The 17,143-nt window shown below is 36.7% G+C and overlaps 1 protein-coding gene across 2 annotated transcripts in view; it reads right to left on the reverse strand.

Annotated features, from left to right (window-relative positions):
• Positions 1–5,079: 5,079 nt before the first annotated feature.
• Positions 5,080–17,143, reverse strand: part of DPYD (dihydropyrimidine dehydrogenase) — a 795,862-nt gene continuing 783,798 nt past the window's right edge. For both annotated transcript variants that reach the window (XM_019747023.2, XM_074319316.1), the window contains 2 exons: positions 9,577–9,717; positions 5,080–6,522 (listed from right to left, as the gene is read on the reverse strand). In XM_019747023.2, coding sequence (XP_019602582.2) covers positions 6,352–6,522; positions 9,577–9,717 — 312 coding nt within the window. In that variant the 3' untranslated portion in view covers positions 5,080–6,351. The remainder of the gene's footprint in view (positions 6,523–9,576; positions 9,718–17,143) is intronic.

Here is a 17,143-nt window from a genome sequence, read left to right on the forward strand (position 1 = left end):
GATGCCATTCAGGACATCAAGGGTAATACAATGACAGCTTTGATGGCCATTCCAGAAAAAGAGTTCCAAAATTGTTTTGAAGGGTGGACTAGATGCTAGCATCAGTGCATAGCTTCCCAAGGGGAGTACTTCAATGGTGACAGTAGTGATATTCAGCAATGAGGTATGCAGCACTTTTTCTAGGATGAGTTTGCTAATTGTCAGAACTTCATATATACATATTTGGTGTTTCATCTTTGACCAAATATGTAGATTCCATGGAGATGGGTACTACACAAGGTCCAGAAAGATGAATAAGCCAGCATTATTAATAGGCAGGTAGGTCTTATTTTCAATAGAAATACATAAAGGAAAATTACTGGTAAGAGAGGAAGTCTTGACTGGTATGACTAATGCAAATCTTCGAAAACTGCCAGTAGTATATAAACTTGAATTCATCAACTGTAGTGAAATAAAGCAGGCAGGGACATAGAAAGACAGGAGCATACAGACGGCTCTTGGTGCTTGCAGAACACAGCATGTGGAAAAGCACTGTATAAATTCTGTAAACAAATCGCTGCACAGATACATTAATCAAGGTGACTCACTGCTATAGGCTACTTACCAGTGACAAAATGAGTTGGCTCTTTATGATGCAGCATTTTACAGTGCATATTGGAAGAACAGTAAGTGTAGACATAATGAAAGATAATTGTAATTCCATATACAGTGAAACCAATCTAGAGTTTATAAATGCTCCAGATTAGTTAATGAAAGGCTAACACGCTCAAAGGAACAGTCAGACATGCTTCTTTCCAACCTGAATGGGACTATTCAATTTAAAGATGTCATCTGTAATTTTAAAAATCTAAGCAGAAAATCTATATTAATTAATAAAAGAGGTACCATATTAATTAATGCTACCATAGTAATTAAGAAAAGAGAGAGCCAGACTACACCAACTCCCCCAGAATCATTAAGGATCTGATCCAACTTTTTGCTCTGCAGGTAGTTTGCTGAATTTTGTGCATCTGTGGGTAAGAGGAAAAGTTACAGCCCTGGGTAGGTAATAGTGTGTCTAATGGCTTTCCTGTTAATTGAATTAACTTCATAGGCTAGAAGTAGATGAGATCCTGCCAGGTAATAAACTCATTTCTAAGGGTAATATCTTAACCCATTCAGACAACAGTTATTACATGATTTCTTCGGGCTATTACTGGTACCCTAAGACCACCAAAAGTGAATAATGCATCTCCAAATACCTATATTGTAGAAAAATGTCAAATACCTGCTCTGCAAAATGATCTGGAAGAGAGGGCACTGACTGAAAGTCAAGTCAGCTGAGCTCAATTTCCAAATAGATAACAATTAAACATACTGATTTATGTAAGTCACTTAGCTGCTTTGGCTTTAAATTTCCTCTTAATTAAAAAAAAAAAAGAAGAAAGAAAAAATAAAGAAAGGAAGGAAGGAAGGAAGGAAGGAAGGAAGGAAGGAAGGAAGGAAGGAAGGAAGGAAAGAATACTACCTGCTCTATCCAGCTCATAGAATTGGGAAAGGAAAATGAGATTATTATAGATATACAATGAGATAATTATACATATGTTTATATATGTTAATTTTTACTACTGGGTATTTCATTTTTGTCAGAATTGGTTATCCTACTTTCTGTTAAAAAATTTTGGTTTCCCAACCGCATGAGATGTCTTTTTCCAGATGGCTACAGGTGATGAATGTTAACTTAGGAAGTTGTACCAACAGTTCTATTAGGACAGTCTGATTTTGAGCATAGTAAATGTAGATTTTTGTTGGTAGCCTTTTATTTCTTTAAACTGTATTTGGAATTTCTATGCCTATAAATAATAGCAACAGAAATTATATCTAATTTTTGAAATGCACAGCTACTATCATCTCTATTTCATAGATGAAACAATTAAGGTTCAATGGTCTAGTTCACATATTAGCCAAGTGCAGATCTAGATTCTACTAATCTGTGTGTAAGATGACTATTTTGATATTGGTAGGAAGGTTTGACAAGCTCAAGTGAAGTCAGGGAACAGGCCCTGTGGGCTGTGTAGTGGGTGATTGCAGCCTGGGTTTGAATACACGTAGCCCTCTGCAATGTATGGTCTTGGGCAAATCACATAAACTCTTTGAGCCTTGTTTTTTTTTCGTCTATGAAATGGGGTTAATAACGTGTACTCTGATCACATTACCTTGTGCTTAAATGAGATATTCTATCTACATTTTAATTTTAGCTTTTTTTTTTTTTTTTTGGCTGTCAGTTTTAAAACAATGCTTTGTTTTAAAACAGAACTTGTTCTGCATTAAACAAGTATGAAAAAAAGTTGACATCATCTGTATAGAAAGGGTGATTGCAATCATCAAAGGGGAAGGGAGGGATAAAAATCTCAAGGACACCTTCAAAACTGCTTCTAGTTCACCATTTCTATGATCGTAGATCTTGCCTTCTATTACCCTACTTCAAACTATCTTTTTAGTAATTTAAATACCTCAGGCTCTTTTCAACCTCAGGGCCTTTGCACTGGCTGTTTCCACTTCTAGAGCACACCCTTCCCTGTTGTTCATGTGGTTGTCTCTTCCCCCTGATTTAGGACCTACTTGCTTATCCTGTGAAGAATGAATGCCCTCCTCCTCTCTACCCCAGGTCCTTGTTGTTACTGCCTAAGATTTGTAGTTTATTTATTTGCTTGCTTTTGTATCCTTCACTAAGATGTAAGCTCCGCAAGGCAGGAACCATGTCTATCTTATTCATACTTGAATCACCATCAACTAGCAAGTGCTTGGCATAAGAGAGGTACTTAACTTTTTGAATGAATGAATGAACAAAATGATGATTGTGACTCCCCGAGGGATCCTAAGATGATTCAAACCTCTCTCTCTCTCTCTCTCTCTCTCTCTCCCCCTCCCTCCTTACCTCCCAACACATGTTCCTTTTGTTCTACCCAATTCCAAGCTCTTAAGAGTTTTCTGAACCTTCCCGACTTTTCACACCCTTGTGCTTTTCTTATTGCTGTCACTGCTTGAGATGTTCTTCTTTCATTACCTATTTAGGAAATTCTTTTATGATCTAAAAACGTGGCTTACTTTATCATCTTGTCAAGGAAGGATCTTTTAGATGTCCCTTCTCTCAAGACTGTTTTCATAGAGCTTTCCACATGTGCTGTAATAACTGTTACATGCCCATTTCCCCCATAGATTGTAAGTGGCTGGAATTTAGGGAACTTTCATCATTTGAGTTCACACCCTCCGCCCTTAGTCCAGTGCGTGGTACATGGTAGTGGTTTGATAAATATTTATTGAGTGGATGAATGTCTGGATGAACAATAGAGGAAAAGCAAGTGGTATAATGGATATAACGAACATACCTAGCTAAATACCTAATTAGCTATGAGACCTGGAACAAGTTACTTAGACTCTAAGCATCCATGTCCTCATTTGTTAATGGGAAAAAAAAAAAAGAACCCAACTTTGATCATTTTAACATTCAAACAAGATTAATATATGTTTTATTAGTGAGAGTTCTCCAGTGAAACAGAACCTTTACGGTGTGTGTGTGTGTGTGTGTGTGTGTGTGTGTACAGATTTTTGTTTTAAGGAATTGACTCATGTGATTGTGGAGAGTTGGCAAGTTCAAAATCTGAGAGGGAAGGCTAGCCAGCTGGAGATTTAGGACAGTTACAGTTTGAAGGCAATGACAGTCTGCTGTAGAACCAGGAAGAGTTGACCATGCAGAAAAAGTGCAAAGGCCACCTGGGGGAGAATTCCCTCTGGCTAAGGGGAGGTCAGCCTTTTGTTCTACTCAGGCCTTTAACTTGTTGGATGAGGCCACCCACATTATGGAGAGCAGTCTTCTCTACTCAGAGTCTACCGATTTAAATGTAAATCTCATCCAAAAACACCCTCAGAGAAACATCAAGAATAATGCTTGGTCAAGTATCTGGGTACTGTGGCCCAGCCAAGCTGACACATAAAATTATCTTATGTAGAACATTTAGTACAACTTCTTAGACATAGGGAACAATCCCTAACTGGACTCCTCGGTCAGGTCCTATGTCTTCATTCAGGCCTTCATTCAAGGAGCCAAGAGAATGCGTGTGGTAGGGCCAGTGGCTTGTGATCTCCTGCTGGATGGAATATTGTGATTTTTCCTTCTTCCTCTATCTGAGTCTCTCTGCAAACCACACATGTAAAATTGAACTATGCTTCCTATAAAGAACATGAATAAGAAATGCTTCATAGTGTAAAGCAGAAAGTAGACACAACGAAAAGAAATGTATGTGAAAAACAAACTTGTAAAATCATGGCTTACCATGGCTAACTCCAAGCCCTGGTCACTCGTAGTTCTGCAAAGTAGTTCCAGAGAAGTGAAAGCACTGTGTGTACTCTTTCTCAGAGGAGGATGCAAAGGTATAAACCACTTTTTCTTTAATCTCTATTAAGGGAATTTCTGCCCGGCAGGAAGTGTCTTGAAGAGGACTCAAGCATATGTGCCCTGGATGTCTTTTCATAAAATTCCTAAAAGGCTACCTGATGAACTACCAGAGCAAAAACCTCTCATCATATGAGAGAGGTGATAATGCATTACGATGGCATCCACATGGCTCTGGCAAATTTCTTTTTGGGACAACCTGAACTCTTTGCTAAGCTGTTACCATGTCTGTAAGGTAAAATGCCCCGAAGGTGACAAAAGCGAGCCAGTCTATATGAGTTCTTAATATCTCACCACTATTGAAGGAGTAATATTAAGTGACATGGATGTTTCTTATAGTGAAGTTGGCACCTTCAGTGGTGGCTGCCAGTTTCCATTTATCTCTGCCCATGAGCTGTCACAAGAAACCTGGCCTATGTCCAGTGAAAGACGCATTTGGCAGCGTAGAGTTGAACTCTGTATGGAAACCTGGGTAAGAGGAACAGGAAGTGAAACATTGAAATAACTACACTGTCATTACCCACATTAGAGTTCAACTAGGATTATGTATGCATTTGGATGGAATTCACCCCAAACTTCCCCACCTCAAAGTCTAAATGGTTGGCATGCGATTGTATTTTCAAAAGAGGCAGCAAAAGACCACGATGTTTACAATGCTTTTTGAAATTTTATTTGACATCATTCAGTCATATAGATTTTGTGGTAAATGTTCATTTCTAAAAGTGTGTAATCAAATATTTTATTTTTCTTGCATTTGTCATAGAAATATGCCACAGATTGTTACTTAAAGATTTACTCCTTATGAGTTCATATGTATATGCCACAAATAAAAGATAAATGAATTTATATGGTGCTATTTGCTGATTATGAAAATAGAGAAATGTAAAAATAATGTTTGGCAATGATAGATAAAATATTTTTTATTGCATTACTTTTGAAATTTAATATAAGCACTAAAATAGAGTAGTCAAATGGTTTTTGAACATTTCACATATATTGCTAATACTATACTTTTCATTCTTGAATAATGAAGCACATGAACCACTCACTGCTGTATAATTTGGGTTTTGTTCAAGCATTAATTGCTATAATCATGAAGATTACTATTAAAAACAGAGCATATTTGTGCACAGCAAAAGAGTGGTTTTAACCAGAGTTCCATTCTAACATTTTGTTAGGAACATAGTTTAAACATTTCAATAAGAAGATCATGTTGATTCGTTAGTGGCATTTGGACACCTGCCTCAAGCATGAGTGGTGAATAGCACAGAGTAATATGAATGGTTACTAAATACTCTTGTTTTCAGTATCTAGCACCAAAAAGAAGCTATTTCAGTGAAGGAGCCTTTAAAAAGTTTTGCAAACCAAACCCTCTTTGGCTTTCTTTTCCTGACACAGTAAAAAATTATTTGTCTTTCTTCATTTATGCTTTATGGAGCTAATTATATTTGCTTAGAAACAGTGTTAAAATTAACTGTAACTTTTAATTATAAAATGTTTCCTTGGAAACATTCTCCTGTATGTTAAATTGTACTTTGTTCTAAAATACTTAATTTTTCTTAGAATTAGAAATCAAAGACAGAGCACAGCACAGGGCAATTTAGAAATTGTTGCATCAGTTGCCATAAAAAATTAATATTTTTCACAATGGACAACTGACAGTGAACATCCAATTAACTGCGACACAGTTATTTAACAAGTATCTTCAGAAAATAATTATTCTATTTTTTGACCATTAATTGAATGGTCACTGGTAGCAGACATTTTTAAAATTTAGAAATTTATTTAGATATTATGTATTTATCTAGAAATTATGTGTGTGTTTCAGTTTAGAAAGAGCTGCACATAATGATCACAATTAAAAAGATAAGCATATGTGGATGACCGCGAAGTTCACAGCCACTGCTTCACAAATCACCTTAACACACTGGATTCGCTGCTAAGGGCAAGCCTCTCTTTGGTTCATAAGGTGTTGTCCTGGAAACCATTTTGAGGCAGTCGATAACAGGGCAGACGCTGACACACAGAGTACAGCCTGTGCACGCGTCGGTAATGGTGGGCAGGTGGGTTTCGGCATCAAACTGTATGGCCTGCAAACACAAAGAAAGAGTATACTGTCACTGCCACAAAGGTCGAGAAGGCCCCCGTTGTAGCATGAACGCTCTTCTCCACTGCAGTGGAGCTGCCCTGGGAGACAGCTACGCAGGACGCTGTGGTGCAGCTATAGCAACAGTTGAGCTGCCGGAGAGGAGGGGGAAAAAGACAGAAAAGAAATCCATTTAAATTAGAAACACAAGGTTTAAAATTCCTTAGAGATATTTTTCTTGTGTCGTGTGAGGGAAAAATTACATAACATAGTCACTCTCCAGTGTCCTTGTTTCTAAGAGCTCAGGTCCTTCTACCCCACCAGGATGGGGTGTCTGCTACCTGAGGATGGTGGGGCGCTTTCACACATCCTCTTTTTCCTCCTCACACTCCTGGTCAGTGAAAAATGTCACCATCAGATGGGGCAAGGAATGCACTTGTTTGGATTTCAAATTACATGTGTAGTTTTTATAAGGAAGCAGTAGGAAAAAATTAAGAGCCAGCTTTGAGGTTTGAGGATTTCCAAACTCATTCTAGGTGTAGTCCCACCGCAAAGGGAAAAAGCACTACAAGACGGAGAGCATGGACACCTGGCTTGCAGGCCCCGCCTGACACTCACTCAGCCGTGAGAACCAGGAGAGGCCTTCAGCTCGGAACCGGGTCAGGATTTTGAGAAATTTGATAATTTATTTCTCCCTCTCTCCCTTTCTTTTTTTTCTTTTTCTTTTTCTTAAACATGATGCAACACATAATAAAACACCTAGCATGAAATTTACAATTGAGATTTTAATTTAAAATCATGATGACTATTTGCCTGTTAAGAGAAACATTTCAATGGTGGAAACAACTTGCAAGAATTTCCATCTAGGAGGACGTTAGGGCCGCTATGTGGGGCCAGAGGGGACTCAGGGCATGTGTCTGGTCCTCTCAGTTGCAGACAAGTACAGTGTCCTTTCTCAGACTGCACACTAATTTGGAGTGACGAGGTAGGGGCTGAAGAAAACTGCAGGGACATGAAGTCCCACTGTCCTCCAGATACTCCTTGAAGCCAGGTCTGCAAATCTTACAGTTTCAAATAATTACCTGATGCTGATTTTTTCCCCCTGTGTCATAAACAATGTGTTATAATCCAATGCAAAACAATTATTTTTGTTTGAAGATTTCCATCCCCCAAATGAAACTACTTGTAACTAGAATTCTTTACTCTTTTATACACATAAAATTGAAAATGGTCTTATTAGAGTGAATTATGTCAGATTAATACATATATATATATATATATATATATATATATATATATATATATGGTTTGTCCCATTATATTAATATATACCGGGGTGCCAAAAAACATATATACATGACTTGTATTTATCTTTTGTTATCAGTATATATTGAGTATTATAATTTTAATACAGTTTTTTCCTTTCTTAAAATGTGTATTCATTTTTTTTTTGTTTCTCTCTTTCTCTCTCTCTAAGTACTATATCTGTACAAGAACTGAAGTTATGACAAACCATAAGAAAATTTGTCCACACAAATTGTTGCCATGTTTTGTAGAATAACATCTTGGATGGTTATTTGAATGAGTAAAAACTGTTTCTTCTCTTTATGCACACTTTTATACAGAAGCCCTTGATGAAAATAAAAATTATGTCTTAGAAATCTCATACTTTGAAAACGCAAACAAAAATATTACATTCAGTTGAAGATTTTGATTTTCTATTTTTTATCTTTTTGAGATAGAAGAGTCAAAGGACGACTTTCAAAATCTTTTAAGTGCATATGAGCTGTGATTTTTTTCCCCTCATTAATAAGATTAGTTTTTTGTGAAGGGCTATGTAGGCTAGAATTCTAAGGTGAGAGTCATAATTTAAAAGATTTAATATATTTGAGCCCTGATGTTATGATTTTAGTGATAGGAGTTCTTGACTTATCTCTGATTGGTTAATTAGAGGAAAGATGACATGCAAGTGAATATGATACGATTAGCATTTTCAAAATAACTGTTAGAAGAGACACCTTTCAACTAGAACAAAATATGATACATGAGTTAAAAATGTGGTCTAGAACTAATGTCAAATTAAGGCAGAAGAGATTTAAAAAAAAAAAAAATATGTCTGTCATATCTCTATTAGATGGTCAGAAGAATAATGCCAAATCCCATCATAAGCAACAAGGGACCTTCCTTCAGGCTGCATAAGGTAAATGAACTTTAATTTTTACAAATACGCCATTTTATCTACCTTGAAAATTCCATTTACCATCTCAAAGATATCTTACTTTACTTTGTTATACTCCATTATAGCTTAAAAAGTTTTATGAAAATAATATTATTCCGCAGTTTGTAGCCTGAAGACAGTTGAATTCCCACTTTTTCTGTATTGCCCCAGGGCAGACTCTGAGCTGAAGGGCAAGGAACTGGATGAATCTGTGGTTCACTTCGTGTGGTAGTAATGCAACTTGTTGGCTTTTCCTGTTCCCAAGCTACACAACTAGTTGGTGTGAAAGTGCATTTTCATTCTAACTGTAGCAAAAGCCCAACCAATAGTGAATGGAAGATAATTCTTTTTTGGTAGAAGGAATCAAGTCCTTTCAGGGTAATAGAAATAAATGGGTTTTCTTTTTCCTTCCTTGTGTATTAAAACAATGGGTAAGTTATTTAAATGTCTAATCACTATGTTGAATACCTGAAACTAATACAATATTGTATGTCAACTGTAATTGAAAAATAAATTGTTTAAAAATAACATAATGTTCCCTATTTTCTATAATTTTGTGACTTTCTCTTTTCGGTTGTATTTTTCCCTCCAATTTTGTAGATGATGAAATGACATTAAAATAATACTATGCATTGAATAGTGGCATAGTTAGTATAAGGTATGGCTTTCCTTTAAAAAAAAATACTATGCTTTGAGGGTGAGAGGACAGATATGCCACTGCTGAGGTGCAATATTTGTCATGTCTGGTCTGAATTGCAGACTTAGCAACAGAAGATGCTTTCTCCTACAAAAGCCAGAAAAACATGCTTCATAGCATCCTAATTACAGCGGAATTCTTACCTGGTAGCCAGAATCATTACAGGTCATGTAGCATTTGCCACAGTTGATGCACATTTCTTCATCTATCTTAGCCACAACTTGCTCTGCGCTGCTCAGCTCACCAAATGCCCCAAGGTACTGCAGTGCCTTTCCAATGACATCCTAAAAGAAAGGCATGGAATTACTTATAATATTCATTTTAAAACATTACCTGGTAATAATTAATATCAGTCCATGTTTCCTTGTTTTCATATGTTGATGCTTTAAATAATTAGGAGGCTTTGGATATTGTAGTTCTCATAGATACACCTTTTATAATTGTAGCTTAAATATTCCTGTCTTCTGAAAGATGGATATATATATATATATATATATATATATATATATATATATATATATATGGCTTAGAAACGCAAGAGCTAATTAAATGCATTCAATAAGTTTTCTACTAGACAATCTAAAAGAATGCTTCTGTGGACAGAAGAAATGACACCCTTTTCAGCGGTCGTGGCTTAATTTTTCTCAATTTTGGACTTTGAAGGATCCAAAATAAAGAAAAACGACAAAGGATAATGTACTTCTACTAGAAAACTAGATTCCTAGGAATGAGGGGAATAAAAATACTATGCATTTATAGCACTGCATTTGGATTCTAGATTTTCATTTAGAAAAGTGCTTTGATAGCATACTCACCTGTCATGTCTTGAAGAGTATATTGCATTACTTAAAAATTCTAATTTATGTTAATTAATTAGGTTCATCTAATAGCTAAATAAGCTGCTTGTTCACTTTTAAAGAACTAGGATTTTCTTCGTTCACTACAGAAGATTTTTCACGCGGTTACACATTGCATTGTTTCCCATATTAATTAAAAGTGTGTTTAATATGTGAAGCACAGAGACGTTTCATCAACAATAAGAAACACTTTGTTTCATAAAACAAAACAAAGAATGCAACAATGTTTGTCAAATTAGTATGCTGTCAAGATTGTCTGCTTTTGTTTTTAACTTTTAACAGGAGAATCTTTTGTTTGAATGCAAGGTCCATATTCAAGCAGGTTTGACTCTTACTTTAAGCCACCTTCCTCTATTCTCTTTGCCATTTTATTTTCTGCTCTATTTTATGACCTTGGTTACCCTTTTTTACTTTTTCCCTCCATTTAGTTCAAAATGACAATATGCTGATGACATCGAGTTTTCAAACTGAAGCGAAGTTTACATTATTATATACAGATTATTTGTGCATCTCTCAAGGAGTCAGATGATAGAAAACTTACAATACTGTCTTCACTGTTTTTTCACTGCATTGAAGGTATAATTTCAACTATCCTGCAGTCTATTTGTACGTGGGCACTTGATGTCCAAATCAATACCTCCGTTCTGAACTGCTCTCACAAACTCAAGACTTACATTTATCAGCTGCATGACAAGCATTGTCACTAGAAATTGGTGCCTCAAATTCACCATTCACTGAACTTATCATCAACACCACAAGATTGGATCTTCCTTCTGATTTCCTTAGTTTTGTGAACAGTGTTGGGATTTTTCCAATCACTGAGCCTTGAAATTTCAGACTTACAGTTCACTCCTACTTCTCCCTACTCTACTGTCTCATCTGTTGCAAAGTCTTCCAAATCCTGGATCTGCGCTATATTTTGAATCCTTGTTCCTCACCTACTATAATCTTTGCCCATTGCTAATTAATTTCCCATTACTGCTAACACAGTGGCAAGAGCCTACTTGATAAGACTCCTCCACATGTTCTTCCGTTTCCACTCCACCCCATGTAGTGTGGTCATCTTAATCTAGGCTGCACAGCAGAAAATAAATTTCTCACTACCTTACTTAAAAAATCTGATTAATTAAACACAGGCTCACATTTAAGTCTAGCATCTAAAGCTTTCTACCAACACGTGTCTTTTGGTCTTATTTCTCACCTCCAAGCACAGTGCACTTCAGCTATACTGCACATGTCCTGCACACTGAACACATTTGTCAATCAACTTCTCTGGCACATAAGTTTACATTGAGTCCTCTGTCTAGACTACCCTGCCTTCCTATCTCGGCTTTGAAAAATCTTATCCATCCTTCAAAGACAGCTCACATGCCACTACTTCATGAAGATTTCCTCAATCCCGCCTTCTCCTTTCCTAACCAAAAGATATGATCTTTCTCTCTTCCTCTTTCTCTTCTTCCTTCCCCTACTCCCTCTTCCCATCCTCCCTTCCTACCCTCTTCATCCTCTGTTTTTCTTCCCCTTTTGGCCTGCAGTGTTTTATCCATTAGGTGGAACTAATGACAACAGATAACTTTTAAGTTCTTACTATGTTCAGGCCAGTGCTATAATATAAGCATTTTCTCATTTAAACCTCACATATTTTATAGATGACAAAGTGATTGAGATTTAAGGAATAAAATTCAGTACAGTTGACCCTTGAACAATGAGGGGGTTGGGGGTACCAACCCCTGAGCTGTTGAAAATCTATGCAGATTTGTAGATTTGACTCTACAGTAAAACTTTTGCACTGTATTCAATCAACTGCTGTTGGGAATTTGAAAATACTGTTTTTGATTCACGGTTGGTTGAATCTGCTGATGCAAAACCCATGGATACAAAGGGCCAACTGCATTTATTAACAAACAAACAAACAAACAAACAAACAAACAAACAAACAAACACAGATATATGTGAACCCACGCAGTTCAAACCAATGTTGTTCAAGGCTCAGTTGTGAACGATGAAGCAGAGGCTCAAACCAGTGTTGCCAGACCTAAAATTCTATGATCATATGATCACTCTGCTGACATTCAGATGACTCATCTGTCACTTCTCTATTCAGCAGTTTCTATTTCATGTTACAGATATTTCTCAATTTAGGTTCCCACATGCAGTCTCTTAGTAGGCTTTATTCATTTTTGTGCCTCGTATGGTGTAGCGTGCTCCTGCACCTCTCTGAAACATAATGGGCACTCAAATACTTGTTAAAATAAAAACATATTTTGTTTATCTTTGTACTAAATATACAGCATAATATTAGGCACACAGTTGCATGGGCTAATTGCAATTTTATGAGATTCACAAAAAAATTTGAGCACTTCTTTACAAAATAATCATTGTTAAAGTATCTGGATATGTTTAATATTTTCTAATATTTTTTTAAGATAGTAAATGCATGAGATCATTCTCTGGCTATAAAAGGCTATTTATATATGACAGAAAATATATCAGTTAAAACAGTTCTTTCATTGAATCAGATTATGTCTTGACTAAAATCACCAGGAAATATTCAAAAGATATTTAGACAGGAAACTCCCTAAACAGTTATCAAGCTTATAAGGCTTATTCAAAATAAACAATGCATGATTGTAATAGATTTTATTGTCAGAGCAAGTTCACATTTTGTGTACATTAAATATGACTTTTGCTCTATTTTGGAGATTTGCTGTTGTCATTTATTAAAACATCATTGTTTAATGTGAAACTAAATAAAACAAAGTCCCTGGAGCCTCTATAAGTTATTAGAACTTGGTGTTAAAAAGTCCCCCCTCATTCATCATAGCTCTTAAGAAAATTAAAAAATATGTTTAATCTGGAAGATGATCAAAGAATGACAACTATTAAAAACTATTTTGGGAAAGAGTATCAAAGAAAATGAATCATCATCCTATGTGGCTGAAAGTGTGGACATTTGTTTAAAACTCAAAGCTTTCAGGTAGTACTTCTAGTATCAGTACCCTTGGGCACACGCCTTGGAATTTGGAGCTCACTGAAAGGCATGTATAATCAGAAAAGCACATATGACTAGTCTAGTCCCTCTTACACACATCTGCGGTGATCAGGGAAACTACATTCATTATTTCAAGCAGGGTGCGGATATACAGAGGTCAGACGATCTGCTGTAGCCTCCCTTGATTTGTGGAAATGTTTATGCATGAATGTATGTGTGGAGAAAGTGATGCTACATTCTTTAAAGTATAGATGATACATTTTATTTAAATGTATGTTCGCAAATATAATGTTGGGAAGGACTACAGAATTCTAGAATCACATCTTTGTCAATTAATTTTTGTTTGCGATAATCAAAAGTATTTTTAAAAACTACAGTTCAATTAACATTTCTGTTTGATATAAAGTTTAGGACCAAGGAATGAGGAACTAGAAAGCCTTAATCGTATCCCTGTTTTAGCATACTTAATTTATTATGCTTAGTATGAATTTGTTAGTTGTGACCTATTTTTTATAGGTGATTGAAGTATTTTCAAGTTGTGATTGTTATCTGTCAAGTTAACTGTTCTTTCTAGCTTTAAATCTTCTACACATCTGATTAGCATACTTTTTGCAATACCTGTAAATAAGTGTTATTCAAAGGCTAGGACCAGAGAGAAGCTGTGGGCAATCACTGTGACTTCTATCTAAAAGGGATCCAATATTTAAATTATTTGGGCCTAGTTGTTCAATAACTTTACTATTTCCTTATTTGGACTATTACCAATGTTGCATGTTCTTATTTTTTACTCCAAGTTTACTACTTGCCTAATAAATCTATCAAAATAGTAAATGAGATAATTTGATTTCTTCTCACTGAATTTATGTTGTCTTTTAATAACGTCACCCTTTGGTAATGCTCTCAAGTCAAAAGTTGAATGATCATTGCAGAATTTCACTGAGGTTATATGTCAAGCGTTCTGGTCTACTTATAGCTTTTCCCCACTCTTTTAATCACATCCATTTTTTTTCTTTTTTTAGAGAATCTAGGGCAACATTATTTTTTAGCAGTGTGATTCAGCAATACCATACAAAAATACTTAAAAATATATAGCATGCAATTTATTTTTGATACCCTGTATAATACCCTATGAGCCAGGAGGCTGGGAGGGAGACTGTACAGTTAGAAAAAGAAGTCTTGAGCTTAAATTCAGTAGAACTCTGATAACGAGGACCCAGTATGAATATACTGAGATGGGAGGACAGAGACAAAATATGAGACAGGAGATAAAATAGATTGGCAGAGAAGGTGAGAGAAGCAAGTAAATCAAGAGGTAGAATAAAAGCAAGTGAGAATCTGGAAATTGAAGTGAGTGAGAGAGGGTGGTGGGGGTGGGAAGGGAGCTTATTAGTGAAAGAGAGAAGTAGGTGAGGTTGGGGTGTGACCAAGGTTGGTTCAATACAGATCTGTGGCCCTGATAACCGTATTCTTTTTATGAGGGTGGGCTAAGGCTTTAAAGTATTACAGCAAGTTCTTGCCAGACACTTTGGATTTAAATACATTTAATGAAGCTAAATTTGACTTTACTATATCCTTACCTATCTTAGGCATCAACTCAAATATGTTTTCCCTATTCTTTTCAGTTCTAAGAACATTCTGTATGGAGATGCTAGAAAAATAATAGGAGTTGAAGAGTTCTTCTCTCTAATTGTAAGTTAACAGTATATCATCTGCTCTAGGCAGTGGGTGTATTTTCCTTTTTCTTTCTTTCTTTTTTTTTATTTTTTACTTTTAATAGAATATATTTCCATTTTCAGATAATTTCAGGCTTTGGCATCTCTGACCCATCCTTAAATCTTGATGCCACTCCGATGATCATCACTGGTAATTTGTGACCTGTATTTTCTCCTCTGACCATTGAATACTTAGTTATCTTAATGTTTAATCCTTTTCTTACTTAATTTAGTGATTATGTCATCAAATTTCTATTTGATAATTTCTCATTCTTCTTGATACATCTTCAGGTTAGAGTCGTTGATTACAGGATTGTTTTCTATGAACGTTCTGAAATTATCTGAAAATGGAAATATGGATGTACTAAAAGTGGGATACTTGTATATCTAAGCTCAGACTTCCTTTCTGTGGCCTAATGAACTCTAAGATGATTGGGTTTACTTTCCTTCTTCTTCAAGATTCCTTCACTGCCATTTTCCCCAAACAGGTTTTTATAAGGAGCCAGAAATAAGCCAATGCAGCAAGTCCCCTCACTGATTCTTTCTCTTTTGTGAGATTAAATTTCTAACAAGGTGTGGGGACAGAGTCCCAGAGAGCAGTTTCCAGGCTCTAGGCCTTGCGTGGGGAGGTGCTGGCTTAGGTGGTGAATAACCATCAACTGTGATTGGTTGGCCATCAGCTGTAACCGGTTAGCCAATTGGCTACTGGTGTAACTGGGGGGCTGCGTTGATTGGTTGGTTGGTTGGCAGGCAGAGAAGTGAATGGCGGACTGTGGATCGTGTGGCTACTACTGCGGGTGTCTTGCCCCAGAGAGAATATAGTGGTCTGACTCCCCTACCTGTGGCTCCGTGGGTGTTCCTTTTTGGCCTAGCCATATCCTGTGTTCTTATGTGGGGAGCGGGACCAGAGGCCCCGCAGGCCGCCCTGCGCGACACAAGGCCATTCAATAATTTTTCAGATGTTTTGCCTTTAGTGGAGTGAGATTTTCATCTGAAGTCTGTAAAGGCTTACATTGCTCCTCTATCTTGCCTGTCCACATTAACCATCTGGTTACGATGTCTCTGATGTCGTCCCAGGATAACATTTCTGCTTTTCTTTCACTTTACTCTCCTGCAGCCGCTTCTTCCATGCTTCACCTTCAGCTTTGTGATTTCCATGCATGTGTGTATCTTTCTGACATATACTGCTCCTCCCTAGCCCTATGATTAGACCTGTTTATTCCAAACAAGATATACCTTTCCACCATCATATTCCAGTCAGGAATGACATCTCAAAACGTCTGCTGAAGACTTAAGAGATGATTTTTACCAAATTTGTCCATGCTTTTTAAAGTTCAGTTTGATAATTTTCCATCTGTGATCTGTTGGTGTATAGACAACTGAGAATGTTAATGGTGCCCCCAGCCCATTTCTCTGGTATCTTCTGAAAATTGCTTGCAAAGTCCTTTGCTGTTTTTCTTTCTGTGCCATCTCTTTTATGCTTCATAGTATCTAATATGGTCTTACAGTTTTATCTGAGTACTTTTCTTTTTTCTCTCACAATTCAATTGAAATAATAAACCACTCGATCAGGCTGACTGGTCTCCTGCCAACACTTTCTTGCCAGTCTTATGAGATGCAGTCCATCTCTCACTAGAAGCAGCAGGAAGAAGAGATGAAAACATCACTAGTGCCCTTAAACCATTCATTTTCCTACCCAGAAATTCAAAGGCATTAGAGATACATTCTTGGCTTCATAAAGAGAATGAGAATTCATTCTCATATATATCAACAGAAGTGGGAAGCATTCGGGGAACTTTATAAGTCTTGGCAGACTTTCAAGTCTGTTATACGCTGCCTGGGAATAAAGCACATTTCTCATTTAGCCCAGCCAAACGCGCACACTGTCACTTCAGCTCTCCTCAGGGAGGAGACAAAGCTGCCTCCTCTTTGGTTACTTTTCAGGAGCTTCTTCAGAAGGTCCTGTTCTGTCTTTAGAAGGAGACCGTCACACGTTTTGCAGAAGCCAGCTCTCCTTTTCTTACTTTGGCTCCTTTTCCCCCCTCAGCCTTCCAGCACTGTCTTTGATTACCCTCTTCTTCCTCAGAATCCTTTTCTGCTTCCTTCACAGAATTGGCAGCTCCAGAATATGGCAATATGCCTGATAAAT

The sequence above is a fragment of the Rhinolophus sinicus genome, linkage group LG14 (genome assembly GCF_036562045.2).
Source record: "Rhinolophus sinicus isolate RSC01 linkage group LG14, ASM3656204v1, whole genome shotgun sequence".
In the NCBI taxonomy this organism is placed as follows: Eukaryota; Metazoa; Chordata; class Mammalia; order Chiroptera; family Rhinolophidae; genus Rhinolophus; species Rhinolophus sinicus.